Source organism: Hemitrygon akajei, chromosome 4 (assembly GCF_048418815.1).
Source record: "Hemitrygon akajei chromosome 4, sHemAka1.3, whole genome shotgun sequence".
Taxonomy (NCBI): Eukaryota; Metazoa; Chordata; class Chondrichthyes; order Myliobatiformes; family Dasyatidae; genus Hemitrygon; species Hemitrygon akajei.
This window is the reverse complement of record NC_133127.1, coordinates 16,096,404-16,122,741: the sequence shown is the minus strand read 5'-3', so window position 1 is coordinate 16,122,741 and position 26,338 is coordinate 16,096,404. Positions and strand designations below refer to the sequence as shown.

Below are 26,338 nucleotides of genomic sequence, written 5' to 3'. Positions count from 1 at the left end.
GAGGGATCTTATTGAAATGTATAAAATTCTAAAGGGATTGGACAGGCTAGATGCAGGAAGATTGTTTCCGATGTTGGGGGAGTCCAGAATGAGGGGTCACAGTTTAAGGATAAAGGGGAAGCCTTTTAGGGCTGAGATGAAGAAAAACTTCTTCACACAGAGTGGTGAATCTGTGGAATTCTCTGCCACAGGAAACAGTTGAGGCCGGTTCATTGGCTATATTTAAGAGGAAGTTAGATATGGCCCTTGTGGCTAAAGAGATCAGGGGGTATGGAGAGAAAGCAGGAACAGGGTTCTGAGTTGGATGATCAGCCATGATCATACTGAATGGTGGTGCAGGCTTGAAGGGCCGAATGGCCTACTCCTGCACCTATTTTGTATGTTTCTAAGTGTACAAGATGGTAAGAGGCATAGATCAAGTTTATAACCAGAGACCTTTTCTAGGATAGAATAGCTAACACCAGGGGGCATAATTTTAAGGTGAGTGGAGTAAAGTATAGGGGGGATGTCACAGATAAGTTATTTGCATAGAGAGTGGTGGGTGCCTGTCAGGGGTGGTGGTAGAGGCAGTTACATTACGGGTATTAAAAAACACTCTTTGTCAGGCACATAAATGATAGAAAATAGAGGGTTTTATAGGAGGGAAAGATTAGATTGATCTAAGAATAAGTTGAGTGGTCAACACAAAATCATAGGCCCCAGGGCCTGTACTGTTCTATGTTTTATGCTCTATGAATGGCAGACTAAACTGGAAAGGTCCAGTGGCTTTCTTCTGCCCTGAATTCGGCTCGAAGGGCTGAATGGTCTACTTCTGCACCTATTGTCTATTGTCTAAAGCAAGAGTCTGCCAGCTGAGGGTCATTGCGTGGCAGTAATTCACAGCCTATCGGAAAACACTGGACTTTACTGAGAGGGGAGGTGAGTGGCTGTCTGTCACCTGCAGCACACTGTGTACTGAACACTGCTGAGCTCACATGCTGTTTCCATTGCGCGTTTATTATTGAAGTTGCTTTTCTTCCGAGGCCTTGATTTCCTTCCTTTAACAACCTCAAACCTTCATGGGACATGGGTTCAATGAGCAGGTGTCCAAAGGGTCAGATTGGTACTGGTTTATTATTGTCACATTTATCAAGGTGCAGTGAAAAGTTTGTCTTTCATACTGTTCTTATCGATCAAATCATCACACAGTGCTTTGAGTTAGAGTAAGGTAAAACAATAACAATGCAGAACAAAAAGTAAAAGCTACCAAGAAAAATGCAATTCATGTACATAATAAAGTTCAAGGTCATAATGAGACCGATTGTGATGGCAAGAGTACACAAGGTCCATTGAAGTGCCTGATAACAATGGGATAGGAGCTGTCCTTGAGCCTTGAGGTATTTGCTTTCAGTCTTTTGTATCTTCTTCCCGAGGGGAAGGAGGAGAACAGAGAATGTCTGGGGCAGAAGCATGAGAAGTTGGATATCAGGTCTCTCAATATGACCTACCTCACCATTCAATATGACCATGGCTAAACTGTTCCAAGCCTCAACTCCCCTTCTTGTGCCAGAGCCCTCAAGTACCCAGTCCATCAAAAATATATCCTCCTCCACTTTAAATACTTCTAATTATTCAGCTTTTGCATCTCTCTAGCAATTATAGAGATTCACCGCCCTCTGTGGGAAGAAATTTTGACATACTGTACCTTGGTTTGAAATGACTGCTCCTTGAAAATGTCCCCTCATTTGAGAATCTCGCAGAGAAGGTAACATCTCAACATCAGAGGTACTTAATGAATACTTTGCTTCAGTATTCACTACAGAAAAGGATCTTGGCGATTGTACGGATGACTTGCAGTGGACTAAAAAGCTTGAGCATGTAGATATTAAGAAAGAGGATGTGCTGGAGCTTTTGGAAAGCATGAAGATGGATAAGTCACTGGGACCAGACAAGATGTACCCCAGGCTACTGTGGGAAGTGAGGGAAGAGATAGTTGAGCCTCTGGCAATGATCTTTGCATCATCAATGAGGACGGGAGAGGTTCTGGAAGATTGGAGGGTTGTGGATGTTGTTCCCTTATTTAAGAAAGGGAGTAGGGAGACCCCAAGAAATTATAGACCAGTGAGTCTTACCTCAGTGGTTGGTAAGTTGATGGAGAAGATCCTGAGAGGCAGGATTTATGAACATTTGGAGAGGTATAATATGATTAGGAATAGTCAGCATGGCTTTGTCAAAGGCAGCTCGTGCCTTACATGCCTGATTGAATTTTTTGAGGATGTGACTAAACACATTGTGGAAGGTAGAGCCGTAGATGTAGTGTATATGGATTTCAGCAAGGCATTTGATAAGGGACCCCATGCAAGGCTTATTGAGAAAATAAGGAGGCATGGGATCCAAGGGGACATTGCTTTGTGGATCCAGAACTGGCTTGCCTACAGAAGGCAAAGAGTGGTTGTAGATGGGTCATATTCTGCATGGAGGTTGGTGTGCCTCAGGGATCTGTTCTGGGACCCCTACTCTTTGTGATTTTTATAAATGACCTGGATGAGGAAGTGGAGGGATGAGTTAGTAAATTTGCTGATGATACAAAGGTTGGGAGTGTTGTGGATAGTGTGCAGGGCTGTCAGAGGTTACAGTGGGACATTGATAGGATGCAAAACTGGGCTGAGAAGTGGCAGATGGAGTTCAACCCAGATAAGTGTGAGGTGGTTCATTTTGGTAGGTCAAATATAATGACAGAATATAGTATTAATGGTAAGACTCTTTGCAGTGTGGAGGATCAGAGGGATCTTGGGGTCCAAGACCATAGGACACTCAAAGCTGCTACGCAGGTTGCCTCTGTGGTTAAGAAGGCATATGGTGGATTGAGTTTAAGAGTTGAGAGGTAATGTTGCAGCTGTATAGGACCCTGGTCAGACCCCACTTGGAGTACTGTGCTCAATTCTGGTCGCCTCACTACAGGAAGGATGTGGAAACCATAGAAAGGGGTGCAGAGGAGATTTACGAGGATGTTGCTTAGATTGGGGAGCATGCCTTATGAAAATAGGTTGAGTGAACTCGGCCTTTTCTCTTTGGAGTGACGGAGGATGAGAGGTGACCTGATAGAGGTGTACAAGATAATGAGAGGCATTGATCGTGTGGATAGTCAGAGGTTTTTTCCCAGGACTGCCACAAGAGGACACAGGATTAAGGTGCTTGGAAGTAGGTACAGAGGAGATGTCAGGGCTAAGTTTGTTACGCAGAGAGTGGTGAGTGCATGGAATGGGCTGCCAGTGGTGGTGGTGGAGGCGGAAACGATAGGGTCTTTTAAGAGACTTTTGGATATATACATGGAGCTTAGAAAAATAGAGGGCTATGGGTAAGCCTAGGTAGTTCTAAGTTAAGAACATGTTCGGCATAGCTTTGTAAGCTGAAGGGCCTGTATTGTGCTGTAGGTTTTCTATGTTTCTATCTCCCACATTATGCCCCATTAATATCTTTGAGGATGAAGGGTCTTAGCCCAAAACATCAACTGTTTATTCCCCTCCATTGATGCTATCTCATTTGTTGAGTTTCTTTTGCATTTTGTGTGAGTTGTTCAAGTTTTCCAGGATCTACAGAAACTTTTGAGTCTAAGGATCTTGTGTGGTTCAATATAAGATCATTCTTTGTTCTTCCAAATCTCAAAAGATACAGACCCAAACCTGTCTAGCCTTTCTTGATCAAACAACTCTCTCATCGGTGAATCTCCTTTGGTCTGCCTCTAGTGCTGTGATATCCTTTCGTCAGTGGTGAGACCAGAACCGTGCACGGTACTCCATGGGTTGCCTCACCAACGCACTGTACTCTCCTTAGAGTGTTGTAACCCCGCTGAGTATTTGATTGAATGTTGCTCAGGCACAGTGAGGCTGGAATCACGATCTTGCCGCCATCCTGAGATGCTGACTTGACCACTTCTGGCTCTCCCATTGGTCCCTGTGTTTGCTCCCTGCAAGACAAATTGGATTGCCTTCATCTGCGGCTGGTGCAGCGTGAGATGAGGAACTGTTGCATACTTGTTATCACAGAAACATGGCTCCAGGGCAATATCCCATGCACCATCAATCTTCAGGCCATGACACTTGGGGACTTGTGCTAATTTTATCTTGTGACTATGTGTGCTATCGTAACTATGTGCTGTGTGTGACTGTATATACTGAGTTTTGCACCTTGTTCCCAAAGGAACAATGCTTAGTCATACACATGTCTATGTTTGAATGACATTTAAACTTCTACGTTATCATTCGGAGAATTCTGGAGCAGCGAAGGAATCTAACAGTGGTTGAGTGCAACCGATAAGTAGCTTAGCACCACCAGCCTTCTCCTCTTCTCCTCACTTAATCTCTCCCAATCCAAATCTGTGATTTTCAGATGAACTGTCTGGAATGGCAGAATGTCCACTTCCCTCCATAGATGCTGCCTGACCCACTGACTTCCTCTAGTTCATTGTGTGTTTCTCGAGATTCTGCAATAATCTGTCGCAGAGTTATCTATCTCTGTCAAAGTCAAAGTAAAGTTTATTATCAAGGCACATGAATGGGAGAGGGGTGTAGAGAGGATGTCTAGGGAGGGTGGGGTCTTTGATTATGCAGGCTGCCCTCCAAGGCAGTGAGATGTGTAGCCAGAGTCCGTGGAGACAGACAGACAGACATGCTTTATTGATCCCGAGGGAAATTGGGTTTCGTTACAGTCGCACCAACCAAGAATAGTGTAGAAATATAGCAATATAAAACCATAAATAATTAAATAATGATAAGTTAATCATACAGAGTGGAAATAAGTCCAGGACCAGCCTATTGGCTCAGGGTGTCTGACACTCCGGGGGAGTTGTTGTAAAGTTTGATGGCCACAGGCAGGAATGACTTCCTATGCCGCTCAGTGTTACATCTCGGTGGAATGAGTCTCTGGCTTAATGTACTCCTGTGCCTAACCAGTACATTATGGAGTGGATGGGAGTCATTGTCCAAAATGGCATGCAACTTGGACAGCATCCTCTTTTCAGACACCACCGTCAGAGAGTCCAGTTCCACCCCAACAACATCACTGGCCTTACGAATGAGTTTGTTGATTCTGTTGGTGTCTGCTACCCTCAGCCTGCTACCCCAGCACACAACAGCAAACATGATAGCACTGGCCACCACAGACTTGTATAACATCCTCAGCATCGTCTGGCAGATGTTAAAGGACCTCAGTCTCCTCAGGAAATAGAGACGGCTCTGACCCTTCTTGTAGACAGCCTCAATGTTCTTTGACCAGTCCAGTTTATTGTCCATTCGTATCCCCAGGTATTTGTAATCCTCCACCATGTCCACACTGACCCCTTGGATGGAAACAGGGGTCACTGGTGCCTTAGCCCTCCTCAGGTCCACCACCAGCTCCTTAGTCTTTTTCACATTAAGCTGCAGATGATTCTGCTTGCACCATGTGACAAAGTTTCCCACCGTAGCCCTGTACTCAGCCTCATCTCCCTTGCTGATGCATCCAACTATGGCAGAGTCATCAGAAAACTTCTGAAAATGGCAAGACTCTGTGTTGTAGCTGAAGTCCGAGGTGTAGATGGTGAAGAGAAAGGGAGACAGGACAGTCCCCTGTGGAGCCCCAGTGCTGCTGACCACTCTGTCTGACACACAAGTGCACGTGTTGCAAACACATAAGTTGCAAGTGCACGTACTGTGGTCTGCCAGTCAGATAATCAATAATCCATGAGGGAGAGTCTGGTTTCTGTGATGTTCTAAGCTGTGTCGATAACTCTTTGCAGTTTATTGAAGTTGCTCTGCTAAGCTGTGGTGCATCCGGATAGGCTGCTTTCTGTGGTGCATCGATGAGGACTGGTGAGGGTGAAAGGGAACATGCTCGATTTCTTTAGCTCCCTAAGGCTAGTTTCAGTTCAATATTCAGATCCTAAGCTATATGAGTGTGCAATGCTCTCTCCACAGAGTCTATCGGATTGTTTTTATTTGGGTTCTTGTTTCATCAGTTTAATGTGAAATGCTATGTGTGTTCAGATACAGATCTACCTTTATTATTGTATTATTTTTTGTAAACGCTGGTCTTAGCTGCTGATATACTCCTAGATTTGAACTCCCTATTGTCTTTAGTAATTCCCATCTTAATATCTTTCTCTTGGGACTTTCTCTACTCTGTCTTTCCATTCATTCATGCATTATGAGCTGTCTCATATAATGTGGGTGATCATGATCTTTCCCTGACCATGATTGTTCTTGGCAGATTTTCGTACTGGACTGGCTTGTCATTGCCTTCTTCTGGGCAGTGTCTCACCAAGACAGATGAACCCCGCCATTTTCAATGCTTTTCAGAGATTGTCTGCCTGGCGTCAGTGGTCACATTGCCAGGACTTGTGATGTGCACCGGCTGCTCATGCGACCATCCGCCACCTGCTCCTGTGGTATCACGTGACCATGATCAGGGAGGGTTGGGGAGAGTGCCATACAGGTGCTACACCTAGTCCAAGGGTGACCTTCAGGCTAGTGGAGGGAAGGAGTACCTTATACCTCCTTTGCTAGAGATGTATCTCCACCCAGCCATCCATCATACCACTATTTTGTCAATATCCCCTCAGACCATAAGACATAGGAGCATTATTAGACCATTCAGCCCATTGAATCTGCTCCAACATTCAATCGTGACTGATTTATTTTTCCCTCGCAGCCCCATTCTTAAGAAATGCATACAAAATACTGGTGAGGCTGTACCTAAAGAGGGAAATAAATAGGCAGATGCCCTTCATCAGGACTGAGTTCTCCAAGATGCTAAGGGGCATAACATGGTAGATGTTGAAATTTGGTGGGAGATTTCCAAGGGTACATTTTCAAGAAGTGAGACTTTTGGAACCAAGTTATGTAGAAATGTCTTCTTGCAAATGGTGGTGAATCTCTCTGTTATTCTCTGTGCTAGAGAGCTGCAGAGGCTGACTCATTCCTTCGATTGTTATGTGCCATGTTGTATGTCGTGGGTGATCGTGGTCTACCCATGACCAGGATTGCTTCTGACAATTTTTTTTACTACAGAATTGGTTTGCCTTTGCCTTTCTCTGGGCAGTGCCTTTACAATACAGGTGAACTCAGCCATTATCAGTACTCTTCAGAGATTGTCTGATTGTCACATAACTAGGACGTGATATGTAGCAGGTGCCCCTACGACCATCCGCCACCTGCTCCCAAGGCTTCACATGATCCTGATTGGGGGGCTAAGCAGGTTCTACACCTTGCCCAAGAGTGACCTGCAGACTAACAGAAGGAAGGAGTACTTTTCACCTCCTTTGGTAGAGATGTATCTCCATCCTGCCACCATTGACTCATTAGAAGTATTTAAAGTGGAGGCAAGTATATTTTTGACAGATTGGGGGCTTGGGGACTCTGGTGTAATGACGTGAACTGGGGAAGATCACCTAAGACCATATTGAATGGTGGGGCAGAATGGAGGGACCTGATAACCAATTCCTGTTCCTATCCTCTCATGCTTCTACCCCAGACATTCTCCCTTCTCCCCCCTCTCATCGGACAGAAGATACAAAAGCCTGAAAGTATGTGCCACTAAGTTCAAGGCCAGCTTCTACCAGTGGTTCCTGATTAACAATAAGATGGCATATTTACCTTAGAATCTACCAGCTTGTGACCTTGCACCTTACTATCTCCTGCACTGCAATTTTTCTGTAGCTGTAACATTTTCTTTTGCATTCTGTATTTGTTTTACTTTGTGCTACCTTGTGCACCGTCTTCCTAAATTAAACTGTAACCTTTGTCATTGGTATGCAAGTCCAGTATTTCATTATGGCTCGGTACCTGTGACAATAATAAACCAATTTACTAATTTTAAGTTGGGGAAGAAAAGGAAGAGATGGATAAGCAGCTTTGTTAATTAACAGCAGCTTTAGCACCGTAGAGACGGATGACCTTAAGTTTCAGAAAAGCCAGGGTGTGGAAATAGCTTGTATGATAATACAGAATACTCAAGGGAAGAAGTCAATTGTACCCACATGGGAGGTCACGGTATCAATGAAGAAGTATTGGAAGCTTGTCAGAAAGGTGCAGAGGTAATCATGGGGGAGTTTAATCTACATATAAATTGGAAAAATCAGGTGGCTGAGGTGGATGAGTTTGCAGAGTGTTTTCACGATAGTTTCGAAGGACAGCAGGTTCTAGAGCTACGAGAGAGTAATCTGAGCTCAAACAGCCCTGTGTAATGAAACGGGATTAATTAGTGACCTTGTCATGAAGTGACCTAGGTGGTAATACTTATATGATTAAATTTTACATGCATTTGAGGGAGGGAAGAATGAGCCCAAGGCAAGCATTTTAAACCTGAATAAGGACTGCCAGGAAAGCATGAAAACGGAGCTCGCTAAGGTGAGCTGACAAATTTGGTTAAGGGATCATTCAGTCAAGATGCTGAGGCAGATGTTTAATGGGGGCTTACAGACCACACGGAACAGATGGTATTGGTTATTATTATCACATGTATCAAGGTACAGTGAGAAGCTTGTCTTGCCTACTGTTCATACAGATCAAATCATACAGGGGCAGTATTCGTTGACTTAACAGCAGCATACGACAAATGTGAATCACGGAGGCCTTCTACTGAAATTATCTAAAATGTTAAAGAACGAAACCACGGTCAAAGTAATAAGAAGCCTCCTCAAAAATCATAGATTTTATGTAGAAATGAATGGAATTAAGAGTAGGTGGCACCCACAAAAGAACGGACTACCACAGGGATCAGTCCTGGTACCTCTACTATTTAATGTTTACACAAATGACCAACCAACCTTTCCTAACACACGCAGGTTTATCTATGCAGACAACCTATGCATAGCAACACAAGCTAACTCCTTCCAAGAAGTTGAAATATGATTTACAGCAGTCCTCGAAGCAATGAAGCAGTATTATGAAAAATGGTCTCTGAACCCAAATCCATCAAAAACTCAATTGTGTGCATTCCACCTGAGGAATCGAGAATCAGCTCAGAAACTCAAGATCTTCTGGTGTGGGAAGGAGCTTGAACACCATCCGACTCCAAGTTACCTGGGCGTGACACTGGATAGGATGCTCTCATTTGCCACTCACATCCAAAAACTCTGAGGGAAAGTTGGTTCTCTTGAAAAATCAGCAGGCACAAAATGGGGAACTAATGCTCACACATTTAGATCAACTGCCCTCGCACTCTGCTGTGCACCTGCAGAATACTGTACACCTGTGTGGGGCAGATCAGCCCACGCAAAGAAAATAGGCCCGTTGCTTAACGAAGCCTGCCGAATAATCACGGGCACACTGAGCCCCACACCCACTAACATCATTTACAGACTTGCAGGCGTTGCTCCCCCAGAGATCCGAAGACACACTACAACAAAAATTGAAAAAGGTAAACAGAACTCGTTTCCACGGCTAACACTACATCATCATGTGCCAGTTTCCAACCGCCTAAAATCGAGGAACTGCTTTGCTACAGTGGAGGAATTATCTCAGGGAACATCCTCCCAAACATACAGGATTGACCTCTGGCAACAAACAGAAGCCACAACCCCACCCACAATACAGTGCAAGACCCGACAGAAATGTTGCCAGACGGGGCACTGCTTGACAGACAGAAGTGGTGCACTCTCAACAGAGCGAGAGCGGGAGTTTGTAGGACGGGAGACAATATGGTGAAGTGGGGTTTAAAGACCGGCGAATCCTGTGAGTGTGGCGAAAGGGTGCAGAACATTGAACACGTTCTGCGCAACTGCCCACTCTCACCTGATTTAGCTGACGCTGACCCGCTCAGTATCAACCAAACAGCACTGGAGTGGCTGGCCGTCTGGTGTGACAAGCTGTGATGATGATCAAATCATTACACAGTGCATTGAGCTAGAATAAGCCTAAGCAATAACAATGTAAAATAAAGTGTGTGTTGTTCCTTTTCACGCCTTGTGGCGCATCGAGCAGCATTTTTTACCATTTCCATAGCATTTGGCTTTTTTACGAGGCCAGGTGGAAAGCCTGCAAGGAGCGAGCCGGATTCGAATTCAGGACCATCTGTCTCAAAGTCCTGCGCTGATGCCACTACACCACTGGCCAGCTAGAATAAAGTGTAAAAGTTACCAAAAAAGCGTAGTGCAGCTAATTGATGAAAGGCAAGATCATAATGCGGTAGATTGTGAGGCCAAAGGTTCATCTTACTGCACAGAGTCTGAAAACAGCAGGGTTGAAGCTGTCCTTAAGCCTGGTGCTACATGTTTTCAGTACTTTGAATCCTCTGCCTGATGGGAGTGGAGAGAACAGAAAATATCCTAGGTCAGTGGGATCTTAGATTATGCAGGCAGCGAGAACATGGAAGATACAGCATAGAACAGTAGAGCACAGTACTGGCCCTTTAGCCCACAATGTGTGCTGATCTCTTAACCTGCTCCAAGATCAATATAACTCTTCCCTCCTACATAGCCCTCCATTTTTCTGCTGTCCATGTGGCTAACTAAGAATCCTAAATGGCTCTAATGTATCTGCTTCTACCACCACCCCTGGCAGGTTGTTGCACACACTCATCACTCTCTGTGTAAAAAGCTTGTCTCTGACATCACCCACCCCCCCCCCCCCATACATGCCCTTTTGTATGAGCCATTTCTGCCCTTTTGACTATCTGCTTGATCTATGTCTCTCATTGTGCTGTACACCTCTATCAAGTTGCCCCTTATCCTTCACGCCAAGGAGAAAAGCCCTAGCTCACTCAGATTATCCTCCTGCAACAAGAAAAGGGCCAGCTTGCTCAAACAGAGTCCACTGAGGGGAGTGCTGAAGAAGAGTCTCCGCTCGAAACGTCGACTGTTTATTTATTTCCATAAAGGCTGACTGAGCTGCTGAGTTCCTCCAGGACTTTGTGTGTGTTGTCATAGAGGAAAGGCTAGCTGCTGTGATGGGCTGAGATCAAAGTTCAAAGTAAAATTTTATTATCAGAGTACATACATGTCACCACACACAACCCTGAGATACTTTTTCTGTGGGCATACTTAGCAAATCTACAACTCTCTGCACTTTCTTGCGGTCATGTGCAGAGCTTTTGCCATACCAGTCCATTATGCATCAAGACAGAATGCTTTCCATAGTACATTGACCCTGTAATTTCAGTCTCCAAGGCTGACGTGACAGCATCCTTCGAGAGGGTGAAGCTTCTTGCCCAGATGGGGTACCTGGCCGATTACTGAAGACCTGCGCTGATCAGCTGGCAGGAGTGTTTGCTGGCATCTTCAATCTGTCGCTCTGGCAGTCTGAAGTACCCGTCTGCCTCAAGCGGGCTTCAATCATACCAGTGCCCAAGAAGAACCTGCCTCAATGACTGTCGTCCAGCAGCACTTACAACCACAGCAATGAAGTGCTCGGAGAGGTTGGTGATGAAACATCAACTTCTACCTGAGGAGCAACTTGGATCCACTCCAATTTGCCGACCATCACAACAGGTCAACACAAGATGCCATTTTACTGGCTCTTCACTCAACCCTGGGACATCTGGACAGGGAAGATGTATACATCAGGATGCTCTTTAGATAGATAGATAGATAGATACTTTATTCATCCCCATGGGGAAATTCAACTTTTTTTCCAATGTCCCATACACTTGTTGTAGCAAAACTAATAACATACAATACTTAACTCAGTAAAAAAATATGATATGCATCTAAATCACTATCTCAAAAAGCATTAATAATAGCTTTTAAAAAGTTCTTAAGTCCTGGCGGTTGAATTGTAAAGCCTAATGGCATTGGGGAGTATTGACCTCTTCATCCTGTCTGAGGAGCATTGCATCGATAGTAACCTGTCGCTGAAACTGCTTCTCTGTCTCTGGATGGTGCTATGTAGAGGATGTTCAGAGTTTTCCATAATTGACCGTAGCCTACTCAGCGCCCTTCGCTCAGCTACCGATGTTAAACTCTCCAGTACTTTGCCCACGACAGAGCCCGCCTTCCTTACCAGCTTATTAAGACGTGAGGCGTCCCTCTTCTTAATGCTTCCTCCCCAACACGCCACCACAAAGAAGAGGGCGCTCTCCACAACTGACCTATAGAACATCTTCAGCATCTCACTACAGACATTGAATGACGCCAACCTTCTAAGGAAGTACAGTCGACTCTGTGCCTTCCTGCACAAGACATCTGTGTTGGCAGTCCAGTCTAGCTTCTCGTCTAACTGTACTCCCAGATACTTGTAGGTCTTAACCTGCTCCACACATTCTCCATTAATGATCACTGGCTCCATATGAGGCCTAGATCTCCTAAAGTCCACCACCATCTCCTTGGTCAACTACAGCTCAGCATTCAATACTGTCATCCCCTCAAAGCTAATCAATAGGCTTCAAGACCTGGGCCTCAATACCTCCTTGAGCAACTGGATCCTCGATTTCCTCACTTGCAGACCCCAGTCAGTTTAAATTGGCACACACCTCCTTCAGAATCACCATCAGCACAGGTGCACCATAAGGCTGTGAGCTTAGCCCCCTTTTCTACTTGCTTTATACCGATCAATGTGAGTCTAAGCATAGCTCCAATTCCATGCACAAGTTTGTCAACAACACTACATCCATTAGCCGAATCAAAAGTGACAATGAATCAGCATGTAGGAGGGAGATTGAAAATCTGGGTGAACGGTGCCACAGCAACCAATGTCAGTGAAACCAAACAGCTGATTACTGACTAAAGGAGGAAGAAACTAGAGGTCCATGAGTCAGTACTCATTGAGGGATCAGAGGTGGAGCAGGTCAGTAACTTTAAATTCTTTGGCATCATCATTTCAGAGAAGCTGTCCTGGCTCCAGCACATAAGTGCCGCTACAAAGAAGGCACAGCAGCACCTTTACTTTCTTAGAAGTTTGTGAGAATTCGACATTCCATTTAAAACTTTGAAAAACTTCTATAGATGCGAGGGTACCTGTTGCATCATGGCTTGATATGGAAACACCAATGCTCTTGAATGGAAAATCCTTCAAAGTGTACTGGATATAGCCCCGTCCATCAGAGGTAAAGCCCACCCCACCATTGAGCATATCTACAAGGAGCCCGGCTGAGGGAAAGCAGTATTCATCATCAAGGAGCCCCACCATCCAGGCCATGCTCCCTTCTTGCTGCTGCCATTGGGAAAGAGGTACAAGAGTACCTCAGTACTTGCCCCACCAGGTTCAGGGACAGATATTACCTCTCAACCATCAGGCTCTTGAAACCAGAGGGGATAACCTCACTCAGCTTCATGCACCCCATTGTAGAAATGTCCCAACAACTGATGGGCTCACTTTCAAAGTCACTTTATCTCATGTACTTGGTACTTATTGCTTATTGATTATTTTGTTTGTATATGTGCAATTTGTTTGTCTCGTACATTGATTGTTTATTCATCCTGTGTTGGGTTTTTCATTGATTTTGCTATGTTTCTTTGTATTTACTATGAATGTCCACAAGAGAATGAATTGCAAGACAATGAATCAGGGTCATATATGTGATTTGATAATAAAGTTAGTTTCAATTTTGATAAAAATTGGTATGAGTTAACAGAGACATGCCAAATTTGTTTAGCCTCCTGAGGAGGCTACTTACATACATAAGAACATAAGAACATAAGAGATAGGAGCAGGAGTAGGCCAATCGGCCCCTCAAGCCTGCTCCGCCATTCAACAAGATCATGGCTGATCCATTCTTAACTCTAGTTTTCACCGAATGCCACAAGGCAACAGTGCCAACCAACAGGGCACCATGCCGCCCATTTTATTTTATTATTCATCCCGCCCAAACCCATGTGATCACCCGGGGGAAAAAAACCGCGTTGCCAATTGAGGAGAAAAAATCTGGAAAATTCCTCTCCGACCCATCCAGGCTATCGAAAACTGGTCCAGGAGATCACATGGCTGATCTAAACCTAGTCTCATGTCCACTTACCTGCTCGCTCACCGTATCCCCTAATGCCATTTTTATCCAGGAAAATGTCTATCTCTGTTTTGAATTTATTGAGTGTAGTAGCTTCCACAGCTCTCTGGGGCAGTAAATTCCACAGCCCCACTACCCTCTGAGTGAAGAAATTTCTCCGCATCTCAGTCCTGGAACGGCATCCCCTTATTTTAAGATTATGCCCCCTAGTCCTAATTTCACCCATCATTGGGAACATTCTCCCCGCATCCACCTGATCAAGCCCCTTCACAATCTTATATGTTTCAATAAGATCGCCTCTCATTCTTCGGAACTCCAATGAGTAGAGTCCCAATCTACTCAACCTCTCATCATACATCAACCCACCCATCCCCGGAATCTACTTAATGAAGAAGTTTACAAATTCAGGTAACAGATTATAAGATTGAACAAAATATAAACAGCAATGAATGGGAATACAGGTCCATAATTCTTTGAACGTGGTGTCACAGGTAGATAGGGTCATAAAGTAAGCTCTTGGCTTGTAAGTCTTCAGAATCAATGTATTGAGTACTTGTGTTGGGATGTTATATATAGGAACATAAGACGTTGGTGAGGTCTAAATTTGAGTATTGCATGCAGTTTTTGTCACCCACCTATAGAAAAGATGTCAATAAGATTGTAAGAGTGCAGAGAAATTTTACAGGATGTGGCTGGGACTTGAGGACCTGAGTTATAGCAACAGATTGAATAGATTAGGGCCTTATTCTTTAGAGTGCAGGAGGTGAGGGGGGATTTTATAGTATACAAAATTATGAGGGGTTTAAATAGAGAAAATGCAAGTAGGCTTTTTCCACTGAGGTTGGGTGAGAGTAGAACTAGAGATCATCGGTTAACAGTGAAAGTTTAAATGTTTAAGGGGAACATGATGGGAAACTTCTTCACTCACTTTATAATTCTGATGAATAAAAGGTTGACAAAGAGGAAAAATATAGTCCATGGCAGGCAGAAAAGAACTACGTCATTGCTCCGGTGACCAGGGTTCAATCCTCACCTCTGGTGCTGTCTGTGTGAAGTGCGTGTTCTTCCTGTGACCAAAATTCTTTATCCCAAGGACTCCTGCTTTCTCCCACGTCCCAAAAACATGCTGGTTGCTAGGTTACTTGGGGGCTGCCTTGCAACTAGAGTAGGTGGCTGATGGGAGAGTCAGAGGGGCTGGTGTTAGCATGTGAGAAATTATAGACCAGCACAACTTTATGGGCCAAAGCGTCTGTACTGTATTATGTTCCACCAGATGGCAGGAAATAGAGCGAGCCAGACATAAAAGGACAGATAGTAGGAGCTTCTGCGATGTTTAAACAGAACAGAGGTAATAAAGTAAGTGTCTGTAATATAGAAAATGTGCGGAATTAGTGAGAGAAAACAAGGGATTGACGAATGACTTTACAACCTATTTTGCATCAGTCTTCAACATAAGAGAGTACTGGTCCTTTTGTTTTTCTTCAGCAATCTCACATAATCAAAGATGACTTATTTCCAGTTTGTTTCTGAGGTGAACTAAAAATTGGTGTTCAGTTTGTTCTTGTCACATACGCTGAGGTACAGTGAAAATCTTTACTTTTCATCTGTCTGCTCAAATCATTTAATTACAGCAGTGTATTGAGGGATGACTGGGGAAACGGTAACAGAATGCAGACTAACACACAAAATACAGGAGAAATTCAGCAGGTCAGGCAGATCGGTGGAAGGGTTAAAGGGCAAAAGGAGAAACCTAATAGGAGAGGAGAGTGAACCATGGGAGAAAGGGAAGGATGTGAGGACCTGGGGGGAGGGCAATAGGCAGTTGAAAAGAGGTAAGAGGCTAGAGTGGATTGTACAGCTGCAACATAACATCCCTCCTTTTTATAATGCCCTGAATGTTCTTTCTGCAGATCAGTCCAACAAACATCATGCCGGTCATTTCAACCCTCAGCTCACTCTAGTGTGTATCCCTTTTCTATGTCCAGGTTGCTATTCCAATTGAGGACGTTCAGAGGACACATCTCCGCTTCACATTCAAGCACAGATCGTCGTCTGATTGTAAGTATAGATGTATCTGGAGATCCTCATTAACATCTATCCCCGAGGACTCAAGTGGGGAGAGAGAGGGGGCTTGGACAATGGCTTAAAGCCATCTCTTCACTCGATCTCTTTGATTCTGGGGGCACCTTTCATTGGCACAAATCTTGAGAGACTGGGCCATTATATAAATTAGGCTGTAGTTAATCATTCGGGGACATATTCAACCTCCCAACAGATTGCCTTCAGTCAATGAGTTTGGCAGGCATGAGTGGAGACCCTCGTGGCATGAGAGATGATGATTGATTAACACTCCAGAGACTCATAGTTTACTGCTGTATTTCTTTTTATATTGACACTGTCTATTGATTCTTCCTTCATGTTGGCAAATGACCATAATCAAAAGTTTTGTTTTGCCCATGTGGTGAGTGTAAGTTGAATGGATGTCATTTTACTCAGAATAACAAGAGGACTGATTTCAGTATTGACCTTGGACTGTCTGAAACCCTCACTAAGTTTTAACACTCAGTTCATCTCTGGATTTTGCCACTATCTACCAACCCTTCAACTCCCAATCAGTATGGTAGACAGTCGGGGAAATTCCTAATGAGACAATTAACGACACCCTTCATTATCTGCAGGTACTAAGTTAAAACAACACTGGGATATCAGCAACACAAGAGATTCTGTAGATGCTGGAAATTTTCAAAAATTCAAAGTCGAAGTACATTTACTATCAAAGTATGTATGCAGTGTACAAGCCTGAGATTCAGGCAGCTGCAAATCAAAGAAAGTCATGGAACCTATTCAAAGACAAACATTAAACCCCCCCCCCCCCACCGCACTCCATGCGCAAAAAAATCAAACTGTGCAAATGGTAAGAAAAAAGAGCAAAAAACACAGAATATAAAGCACAAAATCAAAGGAGTCCAGGCATATTCAGTTCAGCTCAGTGTTAGTAATCTGTAGGCTGCCCCAACTCAAAATCAGCCAAAATAGCAACAATGAGAGGCGGAACCGGAACCAGAAACTTCCCATAAAGTGAACTACAGAGTCCAATACCCAAACAGCGTCAAGCAACAAACCCTGTTGAGCAAAGCACACAAAATGCTGGAGGAACTCCGCAGGTCTGGCAGCATCTCTGGAGGTGGCATATACAGTACATACTTCGATAATAAATTTACTTTGACTTTGGATAAACATTCAATGTTTTGGGCTGAGACCCTTCATCAAGATCCTTCATCATCCTGAAACATCGACTGTTTATAGATACTGCTTGACTTGCTGAGCTCTTACAGCACTTAGTGTGGGATATCAGATTTACCATACATTTTGTGCAAACTTGTATTATATTCTGCCATCAAACAACAATTGGAGGAGTTCATATCAACAAAACCACAATATTCCCTGTAGGATTTGCATTTGCTCCCAGGGTGAAGCTTTCCATTCCAGGATATCTCAAATGTCCTCTTTCTTTAAGAATCGTGGTTTCTCTTCTGCCGTCATCACCGGTATCTCCTCCATTTCCTGCACTTCGGCCCTCACCCCATCCTCCCATCACCACAACAGGGACGGTGTTACCCTTATCCTCACCTACCACCCCACCAGCCTCTGGATCCAGCATATTATCCTCCGCAACTTCCACCACCTTCAACAGGACCCCACCACTAAGCACGTCTTTCCCTCTCTACCCCTCTCTGCTTTTCACAGGGATCGTTCCCTCCGCGACTGCCTGGTCCACACGTCCCTTCCCACAGATCTCCCACCTGGTACTTATTCCTGCAAGCATAAGTGCTACACCTCTCTACACCTCCTTTCTTACCACCGTTCAGGGCCCCAAACAGTCCTTCCAGGTGAGGCAACACTTCACTTGTGAGTCTGTTGGGGTCATCTATTGCATCCGATGCTCCCAGTGTGGCCTTCTCTATATCGGCAAGACCCGACGCAGATTGGGGGACCACTTCGTCAAGCACCTACGCTCTGTCCACCACAACAGGCAGGATCTCCTGGTTGCCACCCACTTCAACTCTCCTTCACATTCCCATTCGGATATGTCCATACATGGCCTCCTCTACTGCCATGATAAGGCCAAACTCAGGTTGGAGGAGCAACACCTCATATACCGTCTGGGTAGTCTCCAGCCCCTTGGTATGAACATCGAATTCTCCAACTTCTGGTAATTCCCTCCCTCTCCCTTCCCCATCCCACTTTCACTCTGTCTCCTCTTCCAGCTGCCTATCACCTCTCTCATGATTCTGCCTTCTTCTACTACCCATAGTGCTTTCCCCTTACATTCCTTCTTCACCTTTCCTGCCTATCCCCTCCCTGCTTCCCCTCCCCCATCCCTTGATCTTCCCTCTGATTGGTTTTTCACCTGGCACCTTTCACCCTTCCCCCACCTTCTTTATAGTGCCCCTACCCCTCCTCCTTCTTCAGTCCTGAGAAGAGTCTCGGCCCGAAACGTTGACTGCTTGTTTCAACGGATGCTGCCCGACCTGCTGAGTTCCTCCAGCGTGTTTGTACGTGTTGATTTGACCCCAGCATCTGCAGTGCACTTTGTGTTTAGGATTTGTTTCTGTGCTTCAGTGAGTGCCATTGAATTGCTGTCGACTCATGGTGACCCTGCGGATAGTGTAGTTGTCCAGAGGGTTTTCATAGCAAGATACAGAAGCAGATTGCCAGGCCTTTCCTCTGCTCAGATACTTACTGCTGCCCAACTCAGGACAGTCTGTCTTGAAGTCCAATGCTGACGCCACTACACCACTGGCCCTAAATGCCATATCAATAATTAAAGAAATGGTTTGAGACCTTTTCATTAAGTGAACAATAGCATGGTGATCTACCTCTGGACTAAAGGTGTAAAGAATTTCTGATGTTTAAGATGTCAACGAAAATAGAAGGAAGAATTGCAATAACAATTTGAATTGGCAGTTGAATGCGTGGCTGAGGAGTTGGTGCAGGGGGCAATGTTTTAGATTTTTGGACCATTGGGATCTCTTCTGGGGAAGGTGGGACCTGTACAGATTGGATGGGTTGCACCTGAACTCGAGGGGGAGCAATATCCTTGCTGGTAGGTTTGCTAGCATGGTTCAGGAGGGTTTAAACTAATTTGCAAGGGGGATGGGACCCGGAGCGATAGAGCAGTGAAAGAAGTGTATGGAGTAAAGTCAGATCTAACATATAGAGAGGCTTTGAGGAAAGAGAAGCAGAATAAAGAGTGTAAAGGTAGTAAGGTAGAAGAGCTAAAGTGTGTGTGTACTTCAATGCAAGAAGCATCAGGAATAAAGGTGATGAACTGAGAGCTTGGATTCATACATGGAATTATGATGTAGTGGCCATTACGGAGACTTGGCTGGCACCAGGGCAGGAATGGATTCTCAATATTCCTGGATTTCAGTGCTTTAACAGGGATAGAGAGGGGGGAAAAGGGGGAGGAGGGGTGGCATTACTGGTCAGGGATACTATTACAGCTACAGAAAGGGTGGGTAATGTAGCAGGATCCTCTTTTGAGTCCGTATGGGTGGAAGTCAGGAACAGGAAGGGAGTAGTTACTCTACTGGGGGTATTCTATAGGCCCCCTGGTAGCAGAAGAGATACCGAGGAGCAGATTGGGAGGCAGATTTTGGAAAGGTGCAAAAATAACAGGGTTGTTATGATGGGTGACTTTAACTTCCCTAATATTGATTGGCACTTGATTAGTTCCAAGGGTTTAGATGGGACAGATTTTGTTAAGTGTGCCCAGGATGGATTCCTGTCACAGTATGTTGACCGGCCGGCTCGGGGGAATGCCATACTAGATCTAGTATTAGGTAATGAACTGGGTCAGGTCACAGATCTCAGTGGGTGAGCATCCGAGGGACAGTGATCACCGCTCCCTGGCCTTTAGCATTATCATGGAAAATGATAGAGTCAGAGAGGACAGGAAAATTTTTAATTGGGAAAGGGCAAATTATGAGGCTATAAGGCTCGAACTTGTGGGTGTGAATTGGGATGATGTTTTTGCAGGGAAATGTACTATGGACATGTGGTCGATGTTTAAGAATCTCTTGCAGGATGTTAGGGATAAATTTGTCCAAGTGAGAAAGATAAAGAATGGTAGGGTGAAGGAACCATGGGTGACAAGTGAGGTGGAAAATCTAGTCAGGTGGAAGAAGGCAGCATACATGAGGTTTAGGAAGCAAGGATTAGATGGGTCTATTGAGGAATATAGGGTAGCAAGAAAGGAGCTTAAGAAGGGGCTGAGAAGAGCAAGAAGGGGGCATGAGAAGGCCTTGGTGAGTGGCGAGTCGGGTAAAGGAAAACTCCAAAGCATTCTTCAATAATGTGAAGAACAAAAGGATGACAGGAGTAAAGGTTGGACTGATTAGAGATAAAAGTTGGAAGATGTGCCTGGAGGCTGTGGAAGTGAGCGAGGTCCTCAATGAATACTTCTCTTCGGTATTCTCCAATGAGAGGGAACTTGATGATGGTGAGGACAATATGAATGAGGTTGATGTTCTGGAGCATGTTGATATTAAGGGAGAGGAGGTGTTGGAGTTGTTAAAATACATTAGGACGGATAAGTCCCCGGGGCCTGACGGAATATTCCCCAGGCTGCTCCACGAGGCAAGGGAAGAGATTGCTGAGCCTCTGGCTAGGATCTTTATGTCCTCGTTGTCCACGGGAATGGTACTGGAGGATTGGAGGGAGGCAAATGTTGTCCTCTTGTTCAAAAAAGGTAGTAGGGATAGTCCGAGTAATTATAGACCAGTGAGTCTTACATCTGTGGTGGGAGAGCTGTTGGAAAAGATTCTTAGAGATAGGATCTATGAGCTTTTAGAGAATCATGGTCTGATCAGGGACAGTCAGCATGGCTTTGTGAAGGGCAGATCATGTCTAACAAGCCTAATAGAGTTCTTTTAGGAGGTGACCAGGCATATAGATGAGGGTAGTGCAGTGGATGTGATCTACATGGATTTTAGTAAGGCATTTGACAAGGCTCCACATGGTAGGCTTATTCAGAATGTCAGAAGGCATGGGATCCAGGGAAGTTTGGCCAGGTGGATTCAGAATTGGCTTGTCTGCAGAAGGCAGAGATTGGTGGTGGAGGGAATACATTCAGATTGGAGGGTTGTGACTAGTGGTGTCCCACAAGGATCTGTTCTGGGACCTCTACTTTTCGTGATTTTTATTAACAACCTGGATGTGGGGGTAGAAGGGTGGGTTGGCAAGTTTGCAGACGACACAAAGGTTGGTGGTGTTGTAGATAGTGTAGAGGATTGTCGAAGATTGCAGAGAGACATTGATAGGATGCAGAAGTGGGCTGAGAAGTGGCAGATGGAGTTCAACCCGGAGAAGTGTGAGGTGGTACACTTTGGAAGGACAAACTCCAAGGCAGAGTACAAAGTAAATGACAGGATACTTGATCGTGTGGAGGAGCAGAGGGATCTGGGGGTACATGTCCAAAGTTCCCTGAAAGTTGCCTCACAGGTAGATAGGGTAGTTAAGAAAGCTTATGGGGTGTTAGCTTTCATAAGTTGAGGGACAGAGTTTAAGAGATGGGATGTAATGATGCAGCTCTACAAAACTCTGGTTAGGCCACACTTGGAGTACTGTGTCCAGTTCTGGTCGCCTCACTATTGGAAGGATGTGGAAGCATTGGAAAGGGTACAGAGGAGATTTACCAGGATGCTGCCTGGTTGAGAGAGTATGGATTATGATCAGAGATTAAGGGAGCTAGGGCTTTACTCTTTGGAGAGAAGGAGGATGAGAGGAGACATGATAGAGGTGTAGAAGATATTAAGAGGAATAGATCGAGTGGACAGCCAGCGCCTCTTCCCCAGGGCACCACTGCTCAGTACAAGAGGTCGTGGCTTTAAGGTAAGGGGAGGGAAGTTCAAGGGGGATATTAGAGGAAGGTTTTTTACTCAGAGAGTGGTTGGTGTGTGGAATGCACTGCCTGAGTCAGTGGTGGAGGCAGATACACTAGTGAAATTTAAGAGACTACTAGACAGGTATATGGAGGAATTTAAGGTGGGGGGGTTTATATGGGAGGCAGGGTTTGAGAGTTGGCACAACATTGTGGGCCGAAGGGCCAATAATGTGCTGTACTATGTTCTATTTCTAAGGTAATCTCAGATGTTTTAAGTTCTCAGGTGCAGAATCATTAATTATTGCCATAAGATATGTCGTGATATGTATTGTTTGCAGCAGCAGTACAGTGCAAGTTATGAAGTTGCTATAAATTACAAAATGAATAAATAAGGCAATAGCAAAGGAATAATGAGGTGGTTTTCGTGGACCATTCAGAAATCAGATAGTGGAAGGGGTGAAACTGTTTCTGAATTGTGGAGTGTGGGTCTTTAGGCTCCTGTAGATCCTCTTTGATGTTAGTAATGAGGAGAGGACACATCCTGGGTGATGAGGGTCTTTAGTGATCGACGCCACCTTCTCGAGGCACCAACTCGTGAAGGTGTCTTTGATGGTGGGGAGGGTTGTGCCCACGTTGGAACCCTCTGCAGCCCCTTTCGACCCCGTGCACTGGAGGCTCCATACGGAGCTGTGATGCAACCGGTCAGAATGCTCCTCAAGCTACGTCTATAGAAGTTTGCAAGAGTCTTTGGTGACATATTGAATCTCCTCAAACTGCTAACAAAGTATAGCCGCTGGCATGCCTTCTTTATGATTGGATCAACGCGTCGGGCCGAGGATAGATCCTTCGAGATGTTGATGCCCAGGAACTTGGAGTTGCACGCAGTTCTCGCCGGTGACCCCTCCAGGAGGAGTGGTTCTCCTAACTTCCACTTTCTGAAGTCCACAGTCAATCAATGGTCTACTGATTATGTGCAATCACCATTGCATCATTGTAAAGATGCCAGCTAATCTTTACTCAACAAGCTCCCCAGACACCAAAGTAGTAATGACGCAGGTCAGCATAGAATATTAAACACAGGCAATACAGCATAGGAATACGCTCATTTACCCATAATTTCATGCCAAAGTTATTAAGTTACTGACATCTTATTCCTTCTGCCTACACATGGTCCGTATCTCCATTTTCTGTATATTCATATGCCTTCACCCACATCCATGGCAGTGAATTCCATCATTCTCTGTCTTGCACATCTCCTTTCAACTTAAGTGCCCTGCAGTATTAGACGCTTCAACGCTGTGAAAAAGATACTGGCTGTGACTGTATCTATAACCTTAATAATCTTTTACACTTCTATCAGATCTCCCCTCAATCTCTGCCGCTCTGGAGAAAATATCATCATCTTCATCATTATGTGCTGTGTCATATGCCATGGGCGATCATGGTCTTTTAATCATGATTGTTCTTGGCAAATTTTTCTGCAGAAGTCGTTTGCCCTTGCCTTCTTCTGGGCTGAGTCTTTACAAGATGGGTGGCCCCAGCCATGATCAATACTCTTCAGAGATTGTCTGCCAGTGGTCGGGTAACCAGGACTTGTGATGTGCACCAGCTGCTCATATGACCACCCACCACCTGCCTCAATGGCTTCCCGCAACCCTGATTGGACAGCTAAGCAGGTGCTACACCTTGCCAAAGCATGACCTGCAGGCTAGCGGGGCGGAAGGAGCGCTTTACAGATCCTTTAGAAGAGACAAATCTCCACCCCGCCACTTGCAAACGACCCAAGTTTATCCAACTGCACAGAACTCCCTCCACCAGAGAGCACATGCCATGTAACCCACGCAGAAGCCTGATAAATAGCTGCTGCACCCTTTCCAATACGTCCCATTTCCTTCCTATATTGTAGAGACCAGAATCCAATGTAATTTTCCAGATACTGCCTGCCAGAGTTTTATAAAGCCACACAGAGCTTCCTGACTGTTAAACTCAATTCCTCAAGAAAAAAATCAAGCATAACATACACCTGTATCTCACTAGCAACCTGTGCAGCCACTGTCAGGCAGCTGCAGGGTTGGACCCCACTTCTCCTCTGTGCCTCACCACTGTTAAGGATTCTGCCATTAACTATGTCCTACATCACTCACAAACCGCTGGAGGGAGATCCTCCACCGTTCTATGTGCATTGCTTTGGATTTCCAGCATCCGCAGACTCTCTAGTGTTTCTGATTAATTACGTACAGACCATTTCATTTGATCACCTAAACCGCAAGACAAAATTCAAAGTTCAACATAGGTTTATTATCAAAGTACATATACGTCACCATATACAATCCTGAGATTCATTTTCTTGCAGGCATATGCTGTAGATGCATGAAACACAATAGAAGCATCAGCGAAAGACCATATCCAACTGAACGGACAAACAACCAACATGCAGAAAGAAAACAAATTGTGCAATGCTGAAAGAAAGGGAGAAAAATAAATAAATAAATATCAACACTACTAGATGAAGAATGCTTGAAAATAGTCTAGTTCAGTCAGAACAGTTCAGTGATGGGGCAAGTGAAGTTATCCCCTTTGATTCAAGGTCCTGATGGTTGAAGGGTACTGACTGTTCCTGAACTTAGTGTAACACTTACCCAACAGGCTGGTATATGTCTAGGGTAAAAGGAGATCCAGCCACTCACCAACCCCACCTCCCGTACACGCAGGTGCTGTGAGAATCAAGTTTATGCCGCGCGCGCACACACACCATATCAAACTCACACCAGATACCGTTATGGAATACACTTTAAAGATTTTACTAAAACTAAAAGAGTACTATGCAATACAGTATATATGAAGGAAAAGAAAATAGAGTAAAAGGCACCAACTTATCAAAGTTCAGTCAGTTTAGTACACGTCGTTGGAGCTCAACCATCGAACCATTCGACCCCTCGTCACTTTCCTCCGACCTCCACGTCCTCGCACCTGGAACCACCCTGGTGGTCGGCTGAGCAGTGCAGCGCACGTCCACCTTCCTTGGCGTCTCCTTCCCGCCTCCCCTGAAACGACTGCGAAAACCCCCCAGCTCCCAGCCCCACAAGACAAAATAACAGTCCCCCATTGGTTAACAAATGAATACAATCCCAATATCAGCAAGTCTAAAGCTAAACAACTGCGAGAGAAAGCACTTATCATAACAAAGAAGCATTTCTACTCTTAACAAAACAAAGAAGCCATTTTGATTAACATACACAGTACATTGTACACTAGTGGTGTGGGTCTTGAGGCCCCCGTACCTTCTTCCAGATGGTAACAGTGAGAAAGGAGTTTGGCCTGAATGGTGGGTGTCCTATGATGGAAGCTGTTTTCCTACATTAGCAATCTGTGTAGATGTGCTCAATAGAGGGGGGGGGGGGGCTTTACCTATGATGGACAGGATGGTATCCACTACTTTTTGTCGGCCTTTCTGTACAAGGCCATTCCAGACAAGTCCGTGATGCAGCCAGTCAATAAACTCTCCACCACACATCTACAGAAGTTTGTCAAAGTTTCAATGTCATTTGCCATTTCTCTGCTTGTATCTTCAACTGATCCATATCTTCTGGTATCCCTTAATGATCTTCTGTACTGTTCAAAATTCCACCAGTCTTTGTATCATCTGCAAACTTACTGACCTACCCATGCAAGCAGCTTCAGTGATGTAAATTCTGGACATCTTGCCTTGCGTACTGACTTGTCTGCATGGATAAATTCCTATCTAAATGGATACACAGAGAACCAGTCATATCGGTTGGACCACAGTTATCCCTCCTCCATTCCATTTCCTGTGGGAAAGAAATTTGCAAGTGTTATTGCTGAACACGCATCAGGAAACTTTCTGCCAATCATTTTCCTCTTCACACATTCAAGTTGCTGGAAATGCTGGAATTCTAAGCAACACGCACAAAATGCTGAATTATCAGGACAGACGAAGGGTCTCGACCCAAAACATCAAATGTTTATTCCTTTCCATAGATGATGCCTGGCCTGCTGAGCTCCTCCAGCATGTTGTATGTTGCTTGACATTCAACGGTAGACATGTATATTGCCAAACAAAGCAATGTTCTTCCAGATCAAGGTGCACAGCACAGTACATACAACTCCCGCACACTCATAAAGTAATGTTAGCACAAATAAGTTACCAAGTGATAAAATATTAAACAAGTGATAAAAGTTAAGAAGTAAACAGTATAACCCGACTGGTGCTTCATGAGTGATGAGACCTGGGTGACGGCAGAGAGTTCAGTAGTCTCACGGCTTGGAGGAAGAAGTCCTTTCTCATCCTAACAGTCCTTGTTGTAATGCTACAAGATGGTAGGGGTCAAAGAGATTGTGGAACAGATGTTAATGATATATATATATATGTGTCATCAACAATGCTAAGGACCCTGTGTATGAAGTGCTCCTGATTGATATCACAGATGGATGGAAAAGAGACTCTGATGATCTTCTGAGCAGTCCTTGCAATCCTTTAGAGTGTCTTGCAGTCAGATTCCTTGCAATGCCCATACAAGATGGCCATGCAGATGGTCA

General features: G+C 44.7%; 1 protein-coding gene across 1 annotated transcript in view; it reads left to right on the top strand.

The window, feature by feature from the left end:
* LOC140726138 (dedicator of cytokinesis protein 2-like) overlaps window positions 1-26,338 on the top strand; it is a 1,234,790-nt gene that overhangs the window by 297,876 nt on the left and 910,576 nt on the right. Inside the window, exon 16 of the mRNA XM_073042110.1 lies at window positions 15,879-15,951. Within this exon, the coding sequence (XP_072898211.1) occupies window positions 15,879-15,951 (73 nt within the window). The remainder of the gene's footprint in view (window positions 1-15,878; window positions 15,952-26,338) is intronic.